Source organism: Rhinolophus ferrumequinum, chromosome 25 (genome assembly GCF_004115265.2).
Source record: "Rhinolophus ferrumequinum isolate MPI-CBG mRhiFer1 chromosome 25, mRhiFer1_v1.p, whole genome shotgun sequence".
Lineage (NCBI taxonomy): Eukaryota > Metazoa > Chordata > Mammalia > Chiroptera > Rhinolophidae > Rhinolophus > Rhinolophus ferrumequinum.
In genome coordinates this window covers 19,580,154-19,606,499 of record NC_046308.1, presented here as the reverse complement: position 1 = coordinate 19,606,499, position 26,346 = coordinate 19,580,154, and the positions used below count along the sequence as shown (strand labels likewise).

Here is a 26,346-nt window from a genome sequence, read left to right as displayed (position 1 = left end):
TGGACAGCGAGGAGCGAGGCGGTAGGCATTGACTTCCACTCCTTGTGCACTGAACGTTGCTTTATTCATTGGTTAATTTTGCTAACAGAGCGTTGTAAACCAAAGTCGGGATGTCCTCCTGAGGGTTCTGGCTGGGCCCTAGCGGCCTATGGCCCCCTCAGGTCCGCGCCAGCCTTGTCCCTCCTCCAGCTCCTTCAGCTTCGCCAGACCAGCTCCCCAGGCTGAGCCTCCTTCCCATATTCTCTGCAGCCCAGGACGTGGTGTGCGTTTGCAGAACATGGGGTTGGGACAAGAGCTGTGGTTGCCCGCAGAGCCGGTGCCCTCTCCTGGTCGCTGAGCGTCCCTGTGGCCATCTATGGCTATCCCTGCTTGTCACCGTGGATGGAGGGGCCGAGGCTATTTGTGGCTTCCTCCAGCCCCTGGCTCTGCCAGATGCTGGCCTGGCCTTTGGCCTCCTGCCTGGGCAGCTTCCCCACCAGGCACTAGGAACCCATGGCACCCACCAAAGGCCTCCCACAGAGATGGAACTGCCAAGGCCCTTGTTTAGGTCAATCAGGAAGCGAGTTGGCCAGCACCGTGGGAAACAAACTGGCAAATGCTCTCACTGAGCTCTACTGTCTGGATCCCGCTTTTCATTTTTGTGTAGGAGGCTCAAATGGAGAGTTAGTTGAGGGGAAGCTGCGACACAGAGAAGGGCAGTGGAAGCGTCAGGACACACCCATCCCCAGCCGCCCTTCTCAGAGCTAGGTTCCCTGGAGGTAATTTTCCTGTGCTTTGTTTGCATTGGAGGATAGTGGCTGGGTACCAAAGCTCACTGTCCCAGGAAGCTCTGAATCAATGACAATCATTAGTAATTAAAGAGGCAGCCAGTGGGCCCAGGAGTTGCTGAAGCTCTCACTCAAGGAGATGGAAAGGCCTGCCTGTCTACCCCTGAGTGGGAAGATCTGTGCTGACTCTTGGCCACCTCCTGAGACCTGAGGAAAGCCAAAGACCCCATCCTCAGTGATAGGAAGACTAGAAGGGCCTCTGAGCCCCACCATAATTCTAGCAACCGGCTACCTTGTTACTCCTTGTTATGATCTAGCCTTACACGTTCATTTGGCTGCAAGTTCCTCCCCTGCTGCTGGCTTCCCTGAAGTATTAAGTCTCAATCTCTCCCCTTTTTTTCTAATTTCTTCCCTGCTGCCACCCCATGACAACCCCTTCCAGTCTCAGCTGTCACAAGTAGGTGACGTGGACACAGCTTACAGGACAAATAGATCCTGTCACGGTGCCCAGCCCCTGGGGAATTCTTAGTACCTAAACGGCAAGGAGACCCCCTCCTGTTACTCTCCCTCTTCCTAATTTTGAGATACAAGCTCCCCAGATCCAGCGGAGGTCTTTCTTCTGCCCAGGTTCTTTGGGTGTCAGGGTGCTGGAAAATGACTGCTGTAAGGGATAGAAACTGACAGGGAGACACTGAGGGAGCCAGGCCTGCTGTGGGAGGAGGCATTACTTTGGGGTGACTGACCCCAGCTCTTGTATCTTCTCTTCTGAAGCTTTGTCAGGAAGCAGGACCTCCACAGTGAAACTGACTTTCTTGGAATGAATGAAGCTGTAGGTGTTGTCAAACCGCAGGACATCTGAGGGGAGGCAGAAAACCAGACATTCAGGGGACATTCAGGGGATAGTGATTGGTGTTGACTGAGCGAGGCAGTGTGTTAGGTAATGGGGATGAAGGTGGTAGGAGCAATGGTCCTTCACCTTCTGCAACTGGGTCTAGCTGCATTGACAAGATGTTCACGGAGAGAAAACAGTATGACAGAATATGCCAAGTGCCAGAAGAGTGAGAGAGACACCCACATCTTGGAAAGATGTAACAGCCTGGAAAGAGGATTCTATAGACTGAAATCACGTGAAAGGCTTTTTAGAGGAATTAGAGCTTGAACTAGGCCTTGAAAAAGGATTAGAACTCATAGCTGCAGTGGTTGTTACAACAATAATAGTAACGGTAACAGCGGCTATTTATGTGTCTCAGCACTGGGTTGGTCATATATATATATATATAAAATATATATTTAAAAAATTATATATATATATAATTTTACTACTCCTCAAAATAACTCTATGAGTTCAGCATTAGTCCTGTTTTATGTCCCATAAAAAAGGAGGTCACTGTGTCACAGTGAAGAAGTGATAGAGGTGGAATTTCCCTCTGGTTTGCATTGCTGTTTGAAAAGCCCAGCCCTGTTCAGTTTCTGACAAAAGGTAAACTGCAAACTTTTTGAAATTTATCCCATAGAAATAGAAATGGACAAAGATGCTCATTGCATCCCTGTTTGTAAAACTAAAAGTTTGGGAAAAGTCAAATGTTCAAAGAAGAATTGCTTAAAATGTTTATATCGTAATCTGTATGATGAAATACTGTTCAGATATAAAAAGAGAGAGGTTAGCTCCCTAAGAAGTGACTGGGAAACAGTGTATCCTTAGGTCAAAGAAGCAAGTTGCAGCAATTTGTATATAGTTTGTAACATTTTTGTCAATATAGATGTAAAAAAAATTTGGGGGCTTTGCTACTTGGTGTACCTACATTCCCAAGTTCTCTTTGATGATACTGCTCAGGTGCTTGTTCTAGAAGGAAAGTTTTCTCAAATCCTGTGATGAGTTTTAAAATTTCAAAATTCCTCCAACCATACATTGAATGACAGGTATAATTCCTGTGAATGTATACGTGTGTGTACATGTCCTGTGTATTGTGGCAACATGTAATGCTTCTAAAGGGATAGAAAATATTTGATAAGATAATAGATAAGACCTGTTAGGAATGGTTTCTCTTTTAGAGAGAAAATGGGCATGAAGTTGACAGAAAAGCTTTTCTGGCCAAGGAGCTAACCCTTTTTTTTTTCTTTTTTTTTTTGAGAAGTTTTTGCATTTCAAAGACCCCTTCAACAGAACGTAGTGTGAAAACAAAAGCACTAGCTCTGCCCCATCTCTATCCTGGTCTTCTGTCACTTTTCCCAGCCAAAACAAAACAAAACAAACAAAAACAAAACCAGAAAATCTGTATATTTAATTCTGAGACTTAACCTTTCCCCTTCCTGCCCCTGGAAAAAAAAATGCATAGTTTAGACTGAGGGTAGACACACCACCATTCTTCATGGTGTGAAGTTACTATTAGTTACTCATTTTGCTCTCTGCCCCACAGGACCCATAGTCCCTCTGGAAAAAGGAAAGCTTCCTCTCTGCCGAATGACAGAGCCTTAGCAACTAGAGTCAGTTGTGCTGGAGAAATCTTTGAGTGCCTTGGACTAAGCACCAGGATTGAGATGGCTCTGTCTAGCATGATATTCTGCCCTCAGAAACAAGGAAGGAGCTGTTCCGAGGAAGAGGTCCAGGCCTGAGGGGAGTGGAGTTCATGAATTGCTTGGTTCATTTTGACACCAGTCACGTACTCACAGACTCCTAGAGCCCCCAGAGACCCTCGAGGCGAGGGCTCCTTAACTCCTGAACTGACCCGCTTGCGCATCTGAGGCTTTCATCATCAGGGGAAATTTTCACACAAGTTTAAATCCCCTGGAGCCCGTCATGGATCGTCTGGGGCAGCGGTTGCCAAAGGGAAAAGTGCCATTCTGAAGAGAGGGGGTGTATGGCTGTAATCGTGCCCTCTCATGTATGTATTGGAAAAAATATAGATTCTAAATTAGCTTCCTTTTATTTCTCCAGATAGATGATATTGATTTCGTAATGATCTATGTCAGTGGGTTATATTATCTGTGACTTTCATTTCTGAATAGTGAAGGGGCCATGAGACCCTGTTATAAAAAGGAGGTGTTTGGTTTTTAAGATTGACAATCACGGCTCTGGGGAGTCCATGAACCCCAGATTAAGATCTCCTGCTCTAGCTCACTCCCCTCATTTTAAGAAGGAAAGCAAAATCTAGTTATTTAGAGACACTTGCTCAGAACACTCGGAGAGTTAGGAGCAAAGCCGGACTCCGAAACCAGGCAGCCTGGTGCCCGACGGGGCTCTTTTCTCCCCAACACTGCCTGGCCATACTACTTAACCTTTAGTGTTTCAGGTCTTCTAGACTACGCTGTGCACTCCTGGCAAAGTCCAGATCTTTTTCTCTGAATCTTTTTCTTTCCCTATAGAGTATTCTACCTGACTCAGGCCCTCAAGAAATATTTGTTGAGGGGAAGAAAAGTGAAATCAATTCCGACTTTGTTCTTCCTCCTCAGTAATTAAGGACACGGTCACGGACAGGAGCGGCCTGGAGAGAGTGAGTTAATGTGCTCTTGCCACTGGAGCCAGGCACAGTTTTCACTTCTCCACCAGGTGACTAGGTTCTGTTTTGCAGGGGGTTGCCTGGTTCTCCACGGACATTGCCCTTACCCAGGTGAGCTTATAACCGAACAATGGGTTTTCTCTGGGCGCCGGTCTTACCTGAGCCACGGGCTCAGACAACGGCTGATCCCACCTATTTGTCCTTACACCTGGGAAGGGGGCATGGACGCTGCAGCCTGCCTCTGCTTCTCCTGGGACTGGACAAGCAGCTCCCACTCAAGGCCCCTGCGGGCACGTACCGTGTCTCCCCGAAAATAAGACCTAACCAGGAAATTAGCCCTACCATGATTTTTTCAGGGTGACATCCTCTGACCATAAGCCCTCATGCGTCTTTTAGAGCAATAATTAGTATAAGACCCGGTCTTATTTTCGGGGAAACATGGTATATGCTCCACCTGGGAATGGATCCAAGAAGAGCTCAAAAAAATTTGGGATTTGCAACCCGAAGCCTGTTAAGAGCTTCACGCTCCTTTCTCCGGCTGTGTCCTTCAGATACTATTAAAGGGAAATGCGCAAAGCCTGCTAGTGGGTTGGGCTCTGCTCCTGGCTGCATGATCTGCGGTAAATTGCTTCCCTGGCCTCTTCTCCATTCTCCTCTGCCACCTCGGGGTGAACCTGGTCGTCATCTCTGGGACAGTCTACAACCAAGAGATCCCGGACCAGGATCCAAGGATTTTCTATCGCCTCTGTCTCTTGGTGTCTACACAAGCTACTCTGTGCGAGAGAGGACATCCCGTCTCTGTACCTCAGCTTCCCGGCCCAGTAAATAAAGAAATCCAAGCTTATGTGTACACAGTGCTTTGTGCTCTGTGGATGACCGGATCTGGGCTGGGGCCGAGCCTCGCTGCTGCTGAAGCTCGCGGCTTACGCCTTCTCTCCCAGGACCTGGCTGCTCACTAACAAGAATACTCCTCCTCCCTGGAGAGCCATATGGCAGAGTATCTGTGAGGAGGGGGCGGTAGAGACCGGAGGCTGCCTGGCATGTAGGGAAGGACACAGAACCTGAGGTCGGAGTCACGGTGTGGACAGATACAGGCCAAGTTATCTATGGGGCGGGTTCAGATCTCTGGTGGTGCCACTGTGGAAATGGGGCCCAGGGCTCCCCCCATCTCCAGCACTATCCCCAGGATGGCCCTTCTCGCCCAGGTCTTGCCCTCATCACAGTCATGGTGGGCTACAGTGTGCTGAGTGCTCGCTGTAGGCCAGGCATTATGCTAAGTGCTGCACAGACCTCACGACATTTCCTCATCACATTTCCCTGTGAGGTAGAGAATTTGATCCTCACTGGAGCAATCGGGAAACGGAAGCTCAGGGGGGCTCAGTCACTTGCTTCAGGACTAGTCCTCAGGCAGCTCCATCGCAACCTGATGATAAAGCCCTTGCGCTCACTGATTTTCCATGCCCAGCGCCTTGGCTCTGACAGAAAAGAAACTGGAGATTTGATAGGGTTTGTGTGTATATGGGTTTTCTGCTTCTAAACGTAGTATATGGTCATTGGAAATAAATTGTATTTGCAGAACGACGGGAAGTCCTCACTTAATGTTGTCGATAGGTTCTGCGACTTGAAGCGAAAAAGTGAAATGACCGTAGGCGAATTGATATAAACAGTTTTAGCACAGGCTAATTGATATAAACGAGGGTTAAGATCCTCTTTCTTCTCACAGACACATCACCAAACTTCTAAAGACCCAAAATACTTCTCATATGAAGCATTGAAATAAATGTGAGCTATCCATACGTTTAAGAAAGATTAAGAAAAACAAGTAAGATAATGATTTTCCAACCAGCTTATTCTAATTCAGGGTCACAGGTGGCCAGAGCCAGCAGCTCAGGACGCAAGGCGGGAATCCACCCCGGACTGGATGCCATTCCAGCCCAGGGCACACGAACACACACACCCACTGATTCATACTGGGACAACGTAGACTCAGCAGTTCACTTCGCATGCACATCTTTGAAATGTGGGAGGAAACCAGAGTACCCAGAGCAAACCCACGTGGGGAGAATATGCAAACTCCACACGCACAGTGGCCCTGGCCGGGAATCCTTTTGTTTTCTCATCAACTTAATGAAACAACATTGGACAAAGTGATGTTATCCGAGGACCTGCTGCAGTGTGAAAAATGCAAGCCCTCTATAAGCTTCCTACCCCAGAGGTAACCACCAGTACAGGTAGCGTAGGTTCCCCAGAATTCTCCCCTGTGTATACTTCATTAACCCAAGTGAGTGTATACCATATAGGCTATGTTTCATACTTTATTTTCTAACATGTATCAGACATACTACATGTGAACTTACTCTCTTTAGTGGATCTATTGTACTCCATTGTACGGATGGACCATAATTTATTTAACAAGACCTCATTAAGGCCCTTTCGGTTATTGTCAGTTTCCAAGTTGCTAGAAACTTCCTAATAGCTATGTCTTTGTGTCTCTGTGTAAATGTTTCTGTAGGCTAAATTGGCATAAGTAGAATTGCTGAGTCAACGGGAATTTTAATCGATACAGCAAAGATGACGAAGTCAAACACTTTTCCACATGACTCTCTGCCATTCGTACTCCTCTTGGGTTAAACTTCCTGTGCACATTTTGTGCCCATTTCTTGATCAACCTGGAGATGAGTGAAGCTCAGAGGGATCAAGGCTGAGCTTTTCGAGACCCTGCTTACTCTATGATGCCTGTACCCCCCCAGCCAGTTCTGACTCTCTGATGTGTGGGGAAGAATTCCCGAGAGATGTCTGGTCACAGTGACAGACCTGGACCAGAGAGCAGACATTCGGAACCCCTGTGATCACCTAGCCCTGTGACACCTGTACCGGGTAGGATCAGATCAGAGTCCCACCGTGCTGGGAACCAGCGAGGTAACTTTCAGGAAGTCATTTCACTTCCCCTAGCCTAAGTTTCCTCACCTGTGCAACGTTAGAACTTCTAACAGCGTGGAGAAAGAGGGATGTCACAGGCAGACAGCTAGGGCAGGGCCTTTCAGCCACGACAGAGATACTTACAGATGCCAGGTTCGGTGCAGGTGAGGGACCCATCCTCAGGCACCAGGTGAGCGTTGTACCTCTGGTTGGGCAGCACCTCTGTCATCTCCCCTGCCTTCTGCCGTTCCCCCATCTTCGTCTTCAGGAAAATCCCAAAACCGACGTCCGAGCCATCTGACATGAACTGCCACCTTCAGAGGACATCCACCCATTGAGACATGATTTTGTCCATGTGTGCCTTCTCTAGGGTCCTGTCACCAGGGCTTCTCCCACCCCAGCCCACCCACTGGCACCTACAGCTGAAAGGCTCAGTTCTCCTGGAAGGGTCCAGAACCCTACCTGAGGACACATCCAGGGAACAGGATCTCATACTCCACTTGGTGGGAGGAACCACGGGAAATCTGCACAGTGTGCTCATACTGCTGCTTCAATTGGTCTCGCACATAATACTTCTTGGGGATTTCACCCCCATAGTTAATCTAGAAGCAGAGCGTAGAGTCAGCTGGACTGTGCATTTGAGCCAGGCTTCCCTGGTCACCTCCAGCCCCTGGCGACCCATACCTTGGATTTGCACTTGGGGTCTCCATCAGGGTCAGTCATGGTGCCCCCATACTCCATAGGCACCTGGTCAGGGCTGACATATTTCAGTAAAACCTCCTTCCAGTTTCCTGGCAGAAGAGGTAAAGAAGGAGAAGGAAGGGTCACCACTAGGCAAAATTTCATCACAGCCCGGGCAGTCTACACAAAGAGGCAGAATAAAATCCCTTTGCCCCTGCACACAAAACAGGCTACTTAGGAGCATGTGACGTGCACACAGCACTGCAGGGCGTTCAGGAGGAACCATCACCCAGAGCACTGCCCTGCCCTGGACCAGGAATCAGGAGTCCTGGGGTCCTGCCCCCATTGTCTCTGGCCAGCTGAGTGGTTTAGGCAAGCGACTTCATTCTGAGCCTAGTTCCTCCTGCCCCAATACGTTATGGAGGAATGAAGTGAACCAAGTACTTGAGAGGGTGTCGTAAACTGTAAAAGTGCCCGACACATAGGAGAGTGAGGTGTCGCTCCCAGGAAAGTGATACAACCATTTGAAGTGCGGGGGGGAGGGAACAAAGAAAGGAGGGAAGGGTAGTCCATGCAGGGGGAGTATATGTGGCAGACGAGGGCCAGAATCCACAAGAACCGTCCTGGTCAGACTGAGCTCCGTGACGGCCCAACCGTGTCTCATCCCCCACTTTCGCCCACACATAACTGTGCTCATTCGTGACTTGCGGACTGAATGCATCACTATAGAGTGACCCCTGAAATGGGTTTCCCAGCCACAATTTCACTTCTGCTCCAGGTTTTCAGGCCGTTAAGTTGCCAGTAATTGGCCTTTTTTTTTTTTTTAATACCCAAGCCCTTCCCTAACGAGGACAGTTTGACTCTAGTGCCGCCAATGCTGCGAACCACTTCTCTTCCATTCCAATTTCCTCAACAAATACCAGCCAAGTACAATATTTTGATACTGGAAACCTTTCCAATGCTGATTCTAGAAACCGTGTATAGGCGGCAGCTTCAAGTCATGGGGTACAACCCAGTGTCCTCTGCCAGTGGTGCTGGCTGGAAACCCACGGAGACGGCCCAGGGTCTCCCAGCCTCAGATTTCAGAGAGCTAAGACCATGCAACTCCTGGAACGCGGTGTCTGTGGTCTTAGGGTGATTTCATCTGTGCTGCTCAGCTATCCTGACCAGCCCCGAGTGAATGTCTTCCCTCCTCTGTTGAAGATCCTGTACCTTCTCAGCCCGAGTCGGGTTTGGTTGGAAGAGTTCCAGGTGTGGGTGGGAGAACAGACTGAACCTCCTCCACAGCTGTGCTGCCAGGAAACCTAACTGTCTCATGCCCACGGTGGGTGGTAGCAGAGACGCCAAAACCACCAGAGCCTTTGCTCAGATTTTATACTTCTTCCCCTCCCGCTCAGCTGGAGAGTTGGAGTAAGGCCAGGGCGGTTCTTCCCATCGTACCAGCGACATCTCTTCCTGAGAGTCGCTGAGGCAACAAGAAGCAGAACTTGTTGTTGCGAGAGCAAGGACGAGAACCCTGAAGTCCTGGACTTTCCAGACTGCCTCATTCCACTCCTAGGATTCACCAGCACACATCTGGAAAATCTCCACTTGCAATGTGTTGCCTAAAGGTCAACATTCAGAAACCTTCAGAATCCCCAGCCCCAAGTTCAACTGTCGAGGTGGCCTCAAGCCTGCCCTGATCTACCTCGTCCCAATCTACCTTTCTAGCCTTTTCTCCCACCACTCCACTTAACACTCTGACAAAACTGGTTCCTGTCTGTCCCTGGCTGGCTCTATTCCTGCCATCTTCCTATATGGCCCCCCTTGTCGCCAGATGTTCTCCCCACTTCCTTGCATACCCAATCCCTGCCCACCTGCTCCCCTGCCTACCTCCTCAGTCACTTCTCAGTCTCCCTGGTGGGCTTCTCTTCCTCTGCCAGCCCTTGAGCTTGGATATTCCCTAGGGCTTAGCCTCTGTTTTCCTGTGGGTAGTCGTATCTCCTCTCAAGGTCTTAGCTGCTGCCTTTAACTCCCAAATCTCCAGGCTGGAGTTCACACCTAAGCTTCAGGCTCCATCCAGTGTCTCCAACATCTGTGTATCTCACACTCTTCAAACTCAACTTAGAGCTTATTATTCTAGTTATGTTCCTCAGTTGAATTACTTCCATCAGTGACTGCAATACTCTGTCGTGCATGCCAGACACCAGAGCCATTCTAGATTTTTCTTCCTCCTTTCCTGCATCTAGTCAATTGACTTCTGCTGTTCTACTTCCTAAATGAGTCCTTTATCAATCCATCCTCTCCTGTCTATCCCTATGGACACTGCTTCGACTCAAGCTTGCAACACCTATTTCATGGACTATGGCCATAGTGGGCAAACTGGTATCTGTCCTTCGTGATCTTGCCAATATGGTGTGTCTCAATTTAAAATCGGCTGCTAAGAGCTCTCCTTTGGTTCCCAGTGGCTTGTAGAGTCATGCCCCAGCTTCTCAGCATAGTGCCCTGGATTCTCTGTGACCTGCCCCTGGCTCCCTCTTCAGCTTCATCCCTTGCCATATCCTTCTATGCCCTCTACAACTGCCGTGCCACGGTGTGTCAGGTCTTTGCTCAATGCTATTCCTTAAGTCCGACAGCTTTGCTATCTTGCCTCATCTGGCTGCCTCGCACTCGTTCCACAGCACTTGGCTGAGGTAAACATCACCTCCTCCCTAGGTCAAGTGGGTTCATGTCTCCCTTCCCCAAGGGGGTGAGCACTCTTCAAGGAACTCTTGTCTGATTCACCTTTGTCGCCTTGGCACCTAGTCAGTGCTCATCAAATAAAGTCACTTCAACTTGCCCCCAACTGGAAGCAACCTCTGCTCCTGTGACCTCCATGGCACCTCCTCTAGGCTGTTTCTAGCACCTTTTCTAGTTTTATCATAGCTTTCTCCCTAAAGGTCTTCTCACTCCTGTAAGCTTAACACTGTAAGCTCCTTGAGGGCAAGGACTGGCGGTTCATTCATCTTTGAATCTACAATGCTGAGCTCAGTACTTTCTTCTAGAGTGTCTGAGAAAAAGAGTTCTTATGAAAACAGACAGGATGGCCCTAGCCCAGCCCCAGCTTGCTCCTGGGTCCCACTGCCACCAAACCAGCTAAGAAACCTTTGCCTTTGTGGCTGAGGTCATACCTCTAAAGCCGTCCCCAGTTTGGGCCACAGGCCGTCCTGTGGAACTGAGAAGAGTCTGGGCTACTCACCCCCAAGGACCATAATCTTCTTACGAGTTTCCTCACTCAGGAAAGGTTTGACCAGGTTATAGGCCACAGGAAACAGTTTCGGGGCTGGAACAGAGACCAGGTGATGTGAGACTGGGAGCAGTGCCCTCTCTGTGTCTAACAGTGTCGTCTGCAGCCCCCTGTGTCAGGTCACATGTCCCCTAGTGCCGTGGAGCCCACACGGGAGCCTCGAGAGTGAGACTCAGCACGGGCACCTCTCTGAGTTCCAGCTTCCCCATCGGTACAGTGGGAATAGCCAAGTGGGTATAGTCTTCCTGTCTCACCCGCTGGGTGGCTCGAAGGCAGTAATAAATCCTAACACTTTGTCGATTGGAATGTAGTTTGGATGTGTCAAGGGTCCTCAGATCCCTTCCTTGGGCTCACTCCCGTTTACTCTCCTGAATCTGTCCCAGTAACTTCTTGAGCCCCTCTTTCCCATTTGGCCTCCTCACGGGGAGTTCCCAACTTACCTTTAATAACAAAAAGACGCTTCAGTGTTTCAGGGTAATTATCCTCAACCATGCAGAGAAACTGTGGAAACAAAATCACTGAGCCCAGCAGGCTCAGACCTCTTGCCACAGCAAGAGGCCCTGCCTCCTCCCGGCTAGACTCTGCTGCCATCACCTCACCCGTCCCACAGGGCGCCCTAGCAGAGGGGCCCACTCTCCCATTCTCTCACCGTCCCACCCTGCCTCCCCAGTCCTACCACTCACCTCTATGTAGGTCTCCACAGCAGGCTTCCAGAGATGCTTAAGGCCAAGCCCCTCGCAGTCATAAATCAGGGTGACGGTATCCACTCTCTTCCCCAGCTGCAGAGGACAGAGGAGCAGAGTCACAGCAGCCTGCCCCACTGCAGGAGCCCACCCAGTTTGGAGCAAATGCTGATTGTGTCATGTGCTCATATTGCAACCGGATCTGGGCAGGGCAGTACCTAGCGTTTTCCAAAGGGAGATATCCTGTTTCCCCGAAAATAAGACGTAGCTGGACAATCAGCTCTAATGCGTCTTTTGGAGCAAAAATTAAGACCCAGTATTATGTTATATTATATTATATTATATATTACATTATAGCCGGTCTTATTTTACTGTAAGACCTGGTCTTATTTTACTATAATATTAATTTTTGCTCCAAAAGACGCATTAGAGCTGATTGTCCAGCTACGTCTTATTTTCGGGGAAACACGGTCATCACCTCAGGCCGGAACTGTGGCCCAGAAAGTCACCCTTCCTACCTAGGTCTCTGTGTTCTCATCCAGTAAACCACTGGTTGGATCTCAGTTACATCTGAGGTCCCTTCTGGTCTGCAGTTTGCCCTGGTGGCCCCCTCCTCCTCTGTGTGCAGCACACAACGCTCCGTCCAGGGGGCCTTGTGCAGCCACTCATCTCGTCCCGGGCACGGTGCTGTCTATCTACCCCAAGGGTGCATTCCCATCTAATGCTTCTTTGCCTCCCCAGGCTTCAGGGTCTCTGGACACACTAAGCTCTCAGTGAATATTTGTGGATGCCCGTGTTAAAATGGCCCCAAACTTAATCCCATCGTTCCATCGGGTGTTTACACCTGCTGAAGAGGAAGGAAGGAGGAAAGAGCATGGTAGCAGCTGGAGTTTACTCTTCAACCTTTTTCTCAGTAAGGAAATCAGCTGTCCTTATCTTTTTTTTAAACACAGAGTGAGAGAAACACAGACTCTGAGCTCATCCACACCCGTGACACCCAAATGCTTCTCAGGATGGGGGGATCCATGACAAAGATCTCACTGGTGCCCAGATAAATGAGAAAAATCACCGTCATGTACCTAGGAGCTGGCAATCGTTTTGAAGTGCTTACTTGGAAAATTGAAAATTTGGCAACATATGTCAGTCCCTAAAGCGTTGAAATGTCACTGGTCTATGAAATCCAGACCTCCAGGCCTCAGCCCTGAAGATGTGCTCAAGTCCCTCTGCGACGCTGCTTCTGCCTGCACGCCTCTACTGTGATCAACTCATGTGCAACCATGCTGTCCACTCGCCTTTTCAGACTGGCGATGACACTCCTGCACCAGCCGCTCGCAGTCCCGCATCTTGGTCTTCAGCAAGTCCTGTTTGGTGGCTGAGAGGATCAGACCCCTGGCATCCAGAGGTCCAACGATATCGTACCAGATGGGAGAGCCTTCCATGTCGTAGCCACACATGCCCCCAGACAGGTACAGTTGGACCACCTGGGGAAAGACACCGAGAAGGCACCTGGTCAGCAGGCCCAGGGCGGCCCACCTTTCCTGTATCCTAGGGCCTTTCTCTGGACTCATCCATCTCTCCCACCACAGCCTTCCCCTGGGTGCTGATGGACCTCCCTTCTGGGAACCATTAGGCCCACTTGGCAGTGTCAGACTTTTCCTCTGAAAGTCCCATTCCCATAGACCCGGGACACAGACCGTGAGATTGTGGGCCTGTAACCTAACAGAGGGGTGGGCCAGGATCGTCTGTCCTCACCTCTGGAGGCTGCCAGCTCAGGACGTTTTCAATGTCTTTTTGCTTTCGGAACTCCACATGCTGCAAACACACAAGCAGGGCTTTAATAAAATGAAGGCAGAACAGGGAGGGCCCCTTAATCGTCATCTAGCAAATAGGTGACAGCGTGAACAGACCACCAGACCACAGGGAAGTCATGAGACGGCAACTGGCAGAATGCAAAAGAAGGCGCTGCGTATTTTAGAGGTCTCAGCAGAAGTAATTCTTGGCTGGCCCAGACCTGTGAAAGTTTGGTGTTTCCAGGGAAGAGAATTCACTAAAGCAGTAATGGTTGGCTAACACTCAGCTATGTCATACAAGTCACGGGCAGAAGAAGTTCAAGCAAGGTGTGATTCTGACAGGCGAGCATGGAGGTGAGCATGGGATTCAGAAACAAATGGATCTTACCTTCCGGAGCATGGCCTCGGACTTCTGCAAGTCAAAGCTTCTTGCTGTAACAGCAAAATTTGGTCAAGTTTAGGCTAGCAGACTGGACAACCAAGGACAAGATTTCCCTATTCCCATACTGGGGCCAGCCCCTCTCTGTCGTGCCTCAGTTAACTTTCAGATCAGCCCACATGCAGACGCTAATATGAGGATCTGCCCTGAGGGCCTCCGGAGCACCACAGCCCCTGGAGAGCAGGTCAAAGCTCAGGGCAGGTGGGGGCAGCATTGCAGCTTCAGAGTTTTACCCCAGTGAATGCAATCAGGTGAAGGGTCTTATCACCTCTCGGGGAAAACGAACCCTGGACTCCCTTATCATTTAGCCTTGCCCTTACACAAAGTTAATCTCGTCCACAGTCTAACATCCAGACCTGAGAATTTGACCCACAGTTCGAAGATGAACACAGCCGCCCCGTAATCTGGGGAAAAACTGGCAAATAATCCCAGTAGGATGGGGGTGGGGGGTTGATCAGCTTCCAGTCAACATTGCCGTGTCCTCAAAGGACCCACGAATACCCCAATGGGATACAGAGGGCCCTCCTCCCAGGGTTCCTGAAAAGTTTCAGAATTAAAGTTCCCATGGGCTACCTCTATTTTATGCACGAACCCCAACAAGTTGTCTGACTCAAACTTGAACACAAAGACCTTACCGCCCCCGCCCCTCAAAGCCACCTGCTCCCAAATAAGCTGAGTTTTCATTGGCACTCAGTCCTCATTGTTTTACTGAGTGGAGATCCACCCAGAGACACTTAGAGAGTGGTCGTGACCTCAGCCATGTGACCACTTTTCCAATACTGGCAAATTCTGTGCTGCCAGCTGCGTCCCTCCTGCTTTCATGCTGCCCCTTCGTGGATCCTTTCACCATTCCTCACAGCTTGGTTTCAAGTTCACCCAAAAACTTCCCTTTGGGTGTTTTCCAGTTTGCCATTGCCCCTCTTCAAGTGTGTTGTCCCCAGCTGAGCACAGCACCAGGTATTGTCTACCATTCTCCAATAAAGCCTAAGAACTTTCTGGGCAATGGTCACACCCTGAACTCAGGTGGCACTTAGAGTCAGCTGAAACCCCTAAATGCTTTTCAGCAGTTCTGCTGCTAAGCTTCCATCCCATATGTTGTGACGTGGTTTTCTTGGCTTCATCCCTAACAGATTTCATCTTGTAACAGTCAGCTTCATTTTATCCTTTAAAGAGATGTTGAGATCCAGATTCTAACCAGTTTTGCCACCTGACCTATGAACTGTCCCTCCCAGCTCTGTGGATTTGATCAACATCAAGATCTGCTTGACAGCCACAAAACCTGGGCCAGATAGGCTGCCCTCTGGACTGTCACTGGTCCCTAATCACTGCTCCCCAGGAGTGGCTGAGCACATTGCCTGATTCTGCTATCATGAAATCCAGTCCCTCTTGATGCACCCGTGGTGCATCAGGAGATTTGAGCGATGCCACGCCAGTCATCGGAGCTGGACATACATTGGCAGAACTGAACAGCCTTCACTCTTGGGAAGTTCCTTCTGACTGCCCTTTGATGTGCCATCTTGGCAGCGTGGAAGATGCAAGGCAATATGCTCTTGTGACAGGGGAGGTCAGCTGGACTGTGAAAGTGGCAATTCTCCATCGGATGGACACCCCTAACTGTGAGGAGAGACCTTATCTTCCAGGGAATAGGAGTGGAGGTGAACTGTGAGCCCCCTTATCTCAGGGTGGCTCTCCAGTTAACCCTTATCTGCCAGGGTCCAACATCCAGGGTCTTCTTCAAGGGCCCTCCCTGCGTTGCCACTTGCCCCTGGCAGCACCTGGACTGGTCCCCTCCCCAGGCCTGCTGAGTCAGGTCTTTCCAGGGCTCCTGCTACCCTGGTCAGGGGCAGCTCAAAGCATGGCTCAGGGTACTGCCGGAGAAGCCCATCTAGGAGCAGCTCTCCGGGGTTCTTATTTGATCACTTCCTAGGCCTGGAAAATGAGAAGACTCAGACCTGCTCTGCCCTCCACAGGGTTCCTACCACCTCCTTGTTTTTCTCTTGCCATCTGACCCTCCTTGCTGAGGTGCCCAGAGCTCAGCCAAAGTCAAAGGAGACAATGGAGATGTGTGGGCCTGCTCTCAGGGCCTGAGGCCAACAGAAAACTGAGCCCACCGGGGGAAAGGGGAAAAGAGTAAAACTGCAGCTCACACTTCGGTTAGAGAAAGACATTCTGTTCGTGTGCACCCTGCAGATACTTCCTTTGGGACCAAAGGGAGAAAGAGAAAATGTTCCTTAAAATAATAATAATAATAAGACAACAAAAACCCTAATTGAAATTCACAGTAGAATCTGACCAGGCCTAAGCTCCTGCCCAAGAAATGTGAGGCACAAATAAAGTGGAGATACTTCCTCTGAAATGGCACAGCTTGGCTTCAGGGGACCGCTGTGGCTTACTGGAAAGCATGCTGGCCTGGGGATCTGGGGCACTAGGTTTCTGCCCTGATTCTGCTTCACATTAGCTGTGTGCCTTCAGGTAAGTGCCCTTCCCTCTCTGAGCCTGTTTTCTCATCTGTCAAATGAGGATAACCACACTCTTTGATGTTCCTGCAAAGAGAGGGGTTATCCCAGAACTGGAGAGTTGGGGGTGCCTGGGAAACCAGCTGCAGGGCCCAGGGCCGGCCTCCTCTTAGATAAAAGAAAGCTGTGTTGTTGTTCACAGCTTTCTGAAACCACACTTCTTCACCTAACAGCAGTTCGGTAGTTTGTTTGATGATAATACAGCTGGCCTTTTTTTTTTTTTTAGTTTCAGGTGTACAAAACAATGCACTAGTTAGACATTACACACTCACAAAGTGATAACCCCAATCTATTGCCCCTCTGACATCGTATATAGCTGTTACAATTCCATTGGATGGATGGATATGGAATATATATATATATATATATACACACACACACACACACATATATGTATGTATATATATATGTGTATATATATATGTGTGTATATATATATATATATATGTAAATTATAGTTGACATAAAATATTATTCAACTTCAGCGTCAGGTGTACAGTGTAGTGGTCAAGCATCTACACCATCCATGAAGTGGTCTCCCTGCACTGTTGATGGTCTCCCTGCACTGTTGATGGCACTGCAGATTGGTGCGGCCACTATGGAAATCAGCTGGTCTTTTAAGGCAGCACTAGCTTCCCACTTTCTCCACCTGCCCCCTTCTAGCTACAGCCCTTTGTCAAAGTCCTGGGCCACAATATCCTCCAGCCCTGGACGGACTCCTCTGCCATCCCTGCCCTGCCCCTCCACCCTCTCTGGGTGGGCTGGGAGCATGGGTGTGCAGCTTTCCTAGGGAAAGGGGAAATTGGCACTTCCAGAGTCCTGCAGAGCCCCATGTGGCTCTCTGGTTGCACATGCCCTGGGGTACCTGCTAGCAGTCCCTCAGAGCATGCCAGCTGTATTCAGTTTCTGCACAAAAAATGAAAAGCCAGCTCTTCACCTGCCCCAAGACTCCTTGTGTGTATCTATAAATAAATAATCAGGCACGATTTGTACTTTAATTTTTGAACTATGATTCCACATCACAACTTAATCTCTGCTAATCTAAGAAAGTGGAATTTATTCTCTATCATTTCTATGTCTGGTGATAAAATTTCTATAAAAAAAAAAATATGTCACAAGAACCAGAGAGGGTAGCACGTGACTTGAAACACAGGGGAAGGAGAAGATGGAAAAGAACGGAAAGATTTCAGGAGTTGGGGCACGGGGTTGAATGTGACCCTGATGCTAATAGAAACGTGCACATTGCCTCACCACGTGTAAAGCTCTGTCATGTCACCTCTTGCAATAGGCAGGGCACCCTGTCTCATCCTGCTCTCTCAGAGAGGGTCCTAGGGCAGATGTTCACCCCTAGCCCAGGTACCACAGCCAAACTGAGGCACAGCTAGAACTAGAACTCGGCGCTCTGGAGTCTGGTGGTGGCTTGAGGGGAGTCTTGTCAACGTAGTTCAGGCTGAGCCCCCCATGTTCCCCATGTACTCCGTCCCTTCTTTAAGCTGCCAAACTGCTGGCAGTAGGTACCCTGCCATCCCAACAGGCCACAGAGGGGCCCAACCTCTTCCAGGAGCCAGGACTCTGGTTCTAAACTTGGCTGTGCCTCCGACTTCCCACATGGCTGGGGCCTTTCTCAGCTTTTCCTCAATCTGCTTCTCCAAGTCCATCAGTAGAGCGGATGGAAAGGGCACTGGGCACTAGTCCTATTTTTGCCTGCAGCTCAAGCACTTGTGTGACTTGGGGCAAATTACTTCACCTCTCTGTGCCTCAGTGTCATCTATCCAGTAGGAGGGTTGAGGTTATACGATTGCCAAGGGTCCTTTTGGTTCTAAAGGTTGAATATTCCAGATTCTCAGATTACCAGGGCCAAGGTTTCCAGAGGGTGCCATTCTGTTACCGAGAACAAGCCCCTGCCACAACCTCCCGCAGCCCCCCTTCCCTCACCTCGGAGCCAGCGCAGGAGAAAATAGTCATCTGGATTCGGCAGGATGGGCAACACATCTTTGACGTTCTCCCGAAACTGTAGGGAGAAACAGCTAGGTGAATGACAGGTCCCAACCTGACTTCCCTCTGCCCAGGACTCTCCGTAGGGGCTTTGCGGGACCCATCTTCCACACGGGTCCACTCTGCAGACACTGGGCACTTGGGCTGCGTGGGGCGCTCTGTCTGTTTTGCAGGGGGGAGTGAGGTGGCAGGAGGAGGTGGGAAGGGATTCAAACACTGTCCCTGCCTGGCTGCATGCACTTCCACACTCCAGTGTGGCTGGTTCATGTTCTCAGTGAACTGTGATTGTAGACGTTCTGGGACATGCCATGGGAAAAGATGTCAGTTTACCAAGCATTCCTCGTGTGTCCAGCACTGAACTTGGCACTTATCTTATTCCCACCTCATTCAGAGTCCCTGGAGCTATTACTGTCCCCATTTTATAGATGAAGGAATTAGAGCTCAGAGAGGCTTATTAACACGCCCAAGGTCAAACAGCAGAGCTGGGATGCAAACCCGGGTCTTTTCCAAGGCCAGAACATACACTCTTTCGTGATCTTTTGCCCCCTTAGAAATGGACTGGTGAGCAACGTGTTTCGCAGAGCAAAGGGAAGGAAGAGTTTGATTCTGGCCGGGGCCAGGAAGAAAGTGGTCTCATATGACTTCATATAAAAAACTGGCATTTGAGTTGGGCTTGAAGGACATCAAAGGCAGGAGGAGGAGGGCCATCCAGGTGGAGGGAACAGTTCCAACGGGAAGCCATGAAGGGGGGAAATGCAGGGAGTGCCAAACAAGAAAGATGGACAGTGACCCCACTGGAGAGCCACACCCACTTGCAACTGCTCACTGCCCTGGAAGTGAGCACACCCGCTGCGCATGCCCTCCCCATACCTCCTGTTCCCAGCCACTCATCTTACTCTAGCCGGAGAGGGGATCAATGAGGACCAGCCACCTCTGCCCCTTGACCAGGTCAGCCAGGGACTCATCCCATCCCCCAAACAGCTCCCAGATTCCCAGGTAAACTTCTCAATCCAGGGCCCAGGCCTGAAGCCACCCCTTATCAAGGACCCTACCCAGCCCCTGGTTTCCAGTTTAATCACCACCTAATCCCTCTGTGCTTGACTTCCACTGCAGGTCAGCGGTAAAATCTGAAACCTCCCTATCCAGCCTCCCTGGGATGGGGGAGGCCCAGCCTGGGCAAAACCTTCCTAGGGCTGGTGCCTCAGCCGCTTTGTCATGGCAGGAGACGTCTCTCCCCCTACTCTTTCCCAGCAACGGAAAACTGCGTGGCTGTGGAGCCTCCAAACCTTGAGTCTGGACCCCACTGGCTTTGGCTCCAAGAACAGTCAACCTACCCTCTCCCTAAGGGCGACAGACAAGAAGAGATTTAGGTGGCAGGGAGGGGGTCCAGCCGCCGAATTGTCGCTCCGTCCTCTGCCTAAGTGCCCAGGCAAAGCCAGGCTCACCTCCTAATCTAAAGAGCATCAGCCCAGCTCCCCAGCCATGGAAGGGCCTGGACTGCAGGACAGGGGACGGCGGGCTCCACTTAAACCAACCCCAACCATCCCAGACTTCACACTGAAAGGTGCTCCCTTCCACAGCATCTGGTCCAACCTCCTCATTTCTGTTCATCAAGGAGCAAACAGATGAAGGACTGGTTTTGCCCAAGGTCGCACGCAGAGCGACTTGGGACCAGAGTGGGGGTTATGGAAGTCTCCTAAGGAGCTGTACAGCGCCCTTTCCCTGGTGCCACTGCCCCATGCAAGAGGAAAACCTCCCGGAAATGAAAACAAACCTGGGGGCCCTGCTCCTGCCCCCAGGGCCCGGCTGCCAGTTCCGAGAATGAATGTCGTCTTTGTGCCCTGAGCTGCCTCCAAGGGCTTCCACTTAGAGCAACCACTTCTTCCCAGTGATATTTCCAAGGGTTGTCTCGGGGTTCGGGCCGGGGTGGCTAAACTTCTCCGGGCCCCCTCAGCCGGCAGAGGGAGGAGGGGCGGGACGTGATCTGCCAGGTGCCGCAGCTGCTGCTCGCGCTGCAGCCCGCCTGCCGTGGACCGTCGCTCGCCCCCCACCCAGCGCCTTCCCGGCTGGCTGCCGCCAGAGGGCGAGGACCAGGACCTGGCCGCGGCCGGGGCCGGGCCAGGATGAGAGCTCACCTTGGCCAGCGCCTCCTTCTGCTTGGGATTCAGGTCGCCGACTCTGCCGCTCATCGTGGCTCAGACTCGGGGCTTGGGGCGCGGCGGTTGCAGCAGCTGATGGAGCTTGGACTCGTTCTCTGCCGCTGAAGTAAAGTCCCAGCCTTTGCCCCGGCCACTAGGCTGACCGCCAAGCCCCGCCCTTTAAAGGACCTGCCAATAAGAAAATGCGAGGGGGCATGGGGGGGGGGGGGGCCTCTGACGCGTCCCCTCCGCCCTCCTGAAGTCGGAGACCAGGCCAGGAGGTGAGCAACATTGCCCAACCCAGGCCGGGGCCAGAGTGCATCAAAAGAACAGGAAATCTGGGTTCTAGTCCCAAATTTACTCTTAGCTCGCAGTGTGACCTCAGATGAGACATCTGAGCTCTATTAGTCTTTGTTTCCTCATCTAGGTACTGTCTATGAGCTCTTCTAAGATCAGGCCCCCGAAGCAGAGGACCTCTCCTCCCAAAACAGCAGGGAGCTTGCCTGTGACACTGTGGGAGGTCAGGTCCCCTTATGCCTAGCCATTGCCCTGCCTCTGGGAACTGTGGTATTGGCAATTTCTCTCTGGAGCCCCTGCCCTTCTGTTCTGCCATCGGTTTTGGACAACAACTGCCAACCCAGCTTGGGGCCTTTCCGTGGTGACAGCCTTCCCCCTCCACTTGTGGGCAGACAGGTTGAGGGGGAACAAGGAAACACAGACGGGATCTCCCCACCCAGGGCCCTGTACCCCGCCTCTGACCTTTCCAGCACTTCAAGAGCTGCTCTTAAGTTGCTCACACCCTCAGACAGCATGGAAGAGTGCCTCAAAGATCTGGGTTGGAGTTCTGAACCTTCCACTTGCAGGACACTTTAGCAAGAGACTTCACCTCTCTGAATCCAAGCTTCTTCATTCACTCATTGGAGGTATTAGCTTAGTGCAAAAGTAATTGCGGTTTAAAAGGTTAAAAATAATTGCAAAAACCGCAATTACTTTTGCACCAACTTAATAGATGGTCTGGATTTCAAGTCAGCCTGAAAGGATACAGTGAGCGAATGTATGTAATTCACCCATTGCACTGCCTAGTACGGGTTCTCCTCTGTGACCACTACTTCCTGGGTTGTCCAGCACAGCCTCCCTTTGCTGCCTGCCTGGCCAGGCTTCGGCCTCCGGGTGGGGAGGCAGGGTGGACTTGGAGGAAGGCAAAGAGAAAGTCATGGCCCAATGGAAGCAGGCCTGCTATCAGTTTATCTGCTTCCCCACCCCCTTCCCGGCTCAAGCCCAGGGGCCAGAAGAGTTTGCAGGTAGCTGCAAGTCGGACTGTCCTGCATGCCCCAGTCACAGCCTCTTCCCCATAGAATGAGCCATTTCCTTCTTTCAGGACTCCACAGCCCTTCCCCTCTACCGGGGTCCCCTCCCCTCCATTCTGATCCGACCTCCACTGTCATGTGCCTTGGGCCATTCTTTTCTTCTGCTGTGTGCCAGGCCCTATGCACTGTTCTGAGGACCCTGAAATCAATCAGGCACCATCCTGTCCTCCCACAGATAAGACACAGCCACCTAGATATTCAACTAGAATAAAAGGGCCAGGTATAGGTCACAAGGAGAGGCAGCAAGGGCCTGGGAGCTAGTTTAAAAAGGGACAGTTTGTTTGGGGTTGGAAGAATAGTAGAAGGCCTCACGGAGGGAGTGGCATTGGAGCTGGGCCTTACAGTGTGGGGTGGGAAGGAAATGGAAAGGAGATTCGTTCATTCCATGGCAGCTCAACGACATGAGCAAAATGTTGGTGGTTGGTGGGAAGTGGGGCTACATCTAGAGAGGAGGGGAGAGAAGGAGGCAGGGAGGATTGGCAGAACCTTGATGGGGCCTCGCTTAGCAGCATCTGCCCTGCTAGACCACGAGGTCCTGAGGTACAGGGCCTTGTTTCACTCATCTCTGAAGGCCCACAAGCCCTCTACTCCCAACAGAGCACCTCACACATGGGCTGTTCAATAAACATGTGCTGAAAGAATGCAAGAAATGCTCCAATAGGCACAGAGATAGGTGCTGGGGGAACCCTGACTGCATATAAACACAGATCCTTCAGGGATCAGGCAGCTCACTTCACTTAACAGCTGTGGAAGCTAGGCCCAAAGAAGGCACACATTTCCCCAAATCGTTAAGAGGGAGAGCTTTGCCGGTACCTGCCGCCTGGAAGGCATTCAGTCACACCCTCCCTTTACTGCCTAGAATTAACACAGGCAGAGCTAAGCCCAGGAGCCTGTGGGCACCCCACCTCCCAGAATGCCCCACCTCTACACTTAGACCTCTAAGAGTGTAGAAAGCACTCTGGGGTAGAAGACAGAGGCAGAAGACAGAGCAGGCCCATTCAAGACTTGGGAGGCTTTCATTCTGCACCTGTCATGGCCTCCGCCATAGAAGTCTTCTGCAGGGCACAGGTTCAGCCCTGTGGCTGACAGCCCGCACCCCACCTCTGTGAAGTGTTTTCGGGCGGTCCCAGCAGTCTTGCCCTAGTTAAAAAATCATCAGTTTCTGGCTTAGGGCAAGGCATGGCTGCCTTCCTTGCTGGATATGTGGCTGAGATCTTTATTTAAGATCTTTCCAGGGGCAAGATGTTCATTTCAGTGTAGAGCCTACTCAAAGGAAAATAGAAGAGCAACCTTTATGTTGCGTTGGCACTTTACAGTTTACAGGGCACTTCCAGATCTAGCTTTTCACTTAAGCCCATGTGGGAAGGTCAGGTGATTTAGAGGAATCTGAGGGTAAGAGTGCATGGAGAGTTGGGACTTGAACCCACGTTCCTGGCTTCTGGGCCATAAGTTGCCAGGTACCTGTGGGCCAGGGCATGGACTTACCTGGGAGCTGCATGCAGAAGCTGCCTGGGAAAGCACAAAGAAAACATTCACCCAGCAGAAAACAGTCCCCAGCTCCAACCAAACCCCCCCTCTGGCCCCCGCCACTACCTCTCCAGGAATCTGGCGTTACCCACAATAAAGGCCTAAGTAAATTCTGCCCTTCCCAGGCCCGTGGCTGCCTGCTTCTCCTTTCTCCACTGAAACTTATCTATCTCCAGTCCACTATGGAACAGCTAGTTAATCTGATAATATAAATCCTAGAATAATAATCTGGTGAACTCCTTCAAGCTTTAAAGGTTATTAAAAGAGGGTCCCTCCTCCCCATCCTCACCTTTTCTCTATCCCCCAACCCCTGCCCCACAATTCTACATCGCCGCTAGGTGCGTTGTTCCTCTGCAGTGGCTCCCTCGTTCCTTGACTTGCACTCAAAGCCTACCCCCATCTCGTCCATCCCTTGTGGCCTCGACTGCAGCTCCTCCCCTTCACACACGCTCATTTCAGTAAGAGAAGCTCCATGCTGTCCGTCGAGGCACCTCAGCCTTCCTGCCTCTGTCCAAGTTGCTGCCCTTTCCTGTTTCCTCCTGCCAGATACCCCCTAGCCTTCAAAACCCTGATCCAATGCTGTTTCCAGGAACCTCTGTCCCTGATCTACCTAATCCAACGTGACTTCTGCCAACCAGTAGCCTCTCTCTTCTGAAATTGACACTGACTACTTTGTGTTGTAGTGGCGACTATCTGGCAACTGCCTGGCCCAACAGGAAGAGCCCGGCCTCAGGGTCAGGCAGACACGAGGTGAGATCCAGGCCCTGCCGCTTGGCAGCTCTGGGACGGGTGTGCTGTTCCGAGAATACCTTGCTGCGCAAGGTAGTGTGAACGGCTGAAAACAGGCTGCTGGAGCATAGACATCTAGGAGGAGCCTGGGCTGACTGTTCTTGTCTTAGGAGTTAGTGCTCTGAGGTTGAGATTCCTCTGGGAGGTGGCTCCAGGCACAAGCAGGAGCACTGGACGGGGAGTCCAGAGCCAGGGCTTTAGGCAGAATTCTTGAGTGAATGTGCTGCAGTCACTATTCAGCAGAGAGCATGTAGGGCCTCCGCAGGGCGGTTTGTCCTTGACCTCTGGGCCTTGGACACCTATTCTCTAAAACAGGGCATTAACCCCAAGATCAAAGGCCCCTAGGTCCTCTGTCCTCTGATTCTGTGGTGTCAGCAGGAAAAGGGTGGTGCAGAGATTAGTACAGTGAATTGAGAGTTGGAGGGAACAGTCTTTTAAACCTTTCTGCAAATATTTGTGGAACACTCTACTTCCACGGGGCCAGGACAACAGGAACTCTCTGGAAAGCCGTTGTGCTTGCAGGAGGCCTTGACTCGGGCCTCCTCGCCTCCTCCCAGCCCTGCCATGTGTGGCTGCAGCCGCCTCAAGTCCTTTTCCAACAAAGTGGGGAAGGAATGAAGAAATCTGAGCTACCTGGGACTGCATGGCCTGGACAGCAGAGGTGACAGCAGCAGAATGAGGAAGCACCTGCTTCCTCCTCCAGGTGGCCCAGGCTTCCACTTGTGACTGGAACTGAGAACTGAGAGCCAGAACACTTTTTTTAAAATTTTATTTTATTGGGGACGGGGAACAGGACTTTATTGGGGAACAGTGCGTACTTCCAGGACTTTTTTCCGAGTCAAGTTGTTGTCCTTTCAATCTTAGCTGTGGAGGGTGCAGTTCAGCTTCAAGTTGTCCTTTCAGTCTTAGTTGTGGAGGGCGCAGCTCAGCTCCAGGTCCAGTTGCCGTTGTTAGTTGCAGGGGGTGCAGGCCACCATCCCTTGTGGGCGTTGAACCAGCAACCTTGTGGTTGAGAGGACGTGCTCCAACCAACTGAGCCATCCGGGAGCTCAGCGGCAGCTCAGCTCAAGGTGCCATGTTCAATCTTAGTTGCAGGGGGCGCTGCCCACCATCCCTTGGGGGACTCGAGGAATGGAACCGACAACCTTGTGGTTGAGAGCCCACTGGCCCATGTGGGAATTGAACCGGCAGCCTTTGGAGTTAGGAGCATGGAGCTCTAACTGCCTGAGCCACCGGGCCGGCCCAGAACACTTTTTATTCCTTTACTCCACAAGTACTGTGTATGCAGTGGGCATGGTGGCAGGCATGGGACACCTCCGATGAGGCCAACCAGGCCCTGCCTTCAAGGAGTTCCCAGCCTACATGCAGACAGCCAAGGCAGCAAGTCATTCCAGTACAGTGCAGCCAGTGCCACCCCACAGGGGGCAGACAGGACAGTCCCCACACAGTCAGAGGGTGGAGGCATCCCAGGTTCCCCACAGACCTGATGGCTGAGAAGGAGTCAGCCAGATGGGAGGGGCAGGAGGTCTTTTCACTCATTTATTCATACATTCATTCATGCCACGTATATTTAACTGAGCACTGTGCTAAGTACGGAGTAAAATATCTGCCCTCATGGAACTTAGTGGATGGAGGGTGGGGGGCATGCCCAGAGTGTGGAGAGGTGAGGGGGCCAGATAAGAAGCAGGGCTTGGGGGTATGTGGATGTAGGAGGGGCAGACATCAGGAAGTGAGCGGTAGGGTGGGGGGAGGTATTCTGAGATCCTTCAGCTCAGGATGCTCCGTGGGAACTTGGGTGGGGGCATCTTTCTCCTTTTGGGCCCTCGGCACCCTTAGTGTTGAACAAATTTAGAATATCTGCCAGGGTAAGGTCAGACTGTGGACGAAAAGTACCTCTGAAGGTTGAAGGGCCACAAATGAAGGTTATGGGAAGGAGGTGGATAAGAAGCCCTCTTTTTAGGCCCCTCTGGTTC

At 51.1% G+C, this 26,346-nt stretch overlaps 1 protein-coding gene across 1 annotated transcript; it reads right to left on the bottom strand.

Moving 5' to 3' along the window:
- Window positions 1-45: 45 nt before the first annotated feature.
- SEC14L2 (SEC14 like lipid binding 2) lies at window positions 46-20,875 on the bottom strand. The gene is made up of 12 exons (XM_033097309.1): window positions 20,688-20,875; window positions 18,493-18,568; window positions 13,991-14,034; window positions 13,565-13,624; window positions 13,105-13,293; window positions 11,813-11,908; window positions 11,570-11,630; window positions 11,082-11,165; window positions 7,868-7,974; window positions 7,646-7,785; window positions 7,328-7,497; window positions 46-1,622 (listed from the first exon to the last, which is right to left on the bottom strand). The coding sequence occupies exons 1-12, from the start codon at window positions 20,739-20,741 to the stop codon at window positions 1,492-1,494; spliced, it is 1,212 nt and encodes a 403-aa protein (XP_032953200.1). The 5' UTR covers window positions 20,742-20,875; the 3' UTR covers window positions 46-1,491.
- Window positions 20,876-26,346: the final 5,471 nt, after the last annotated feature.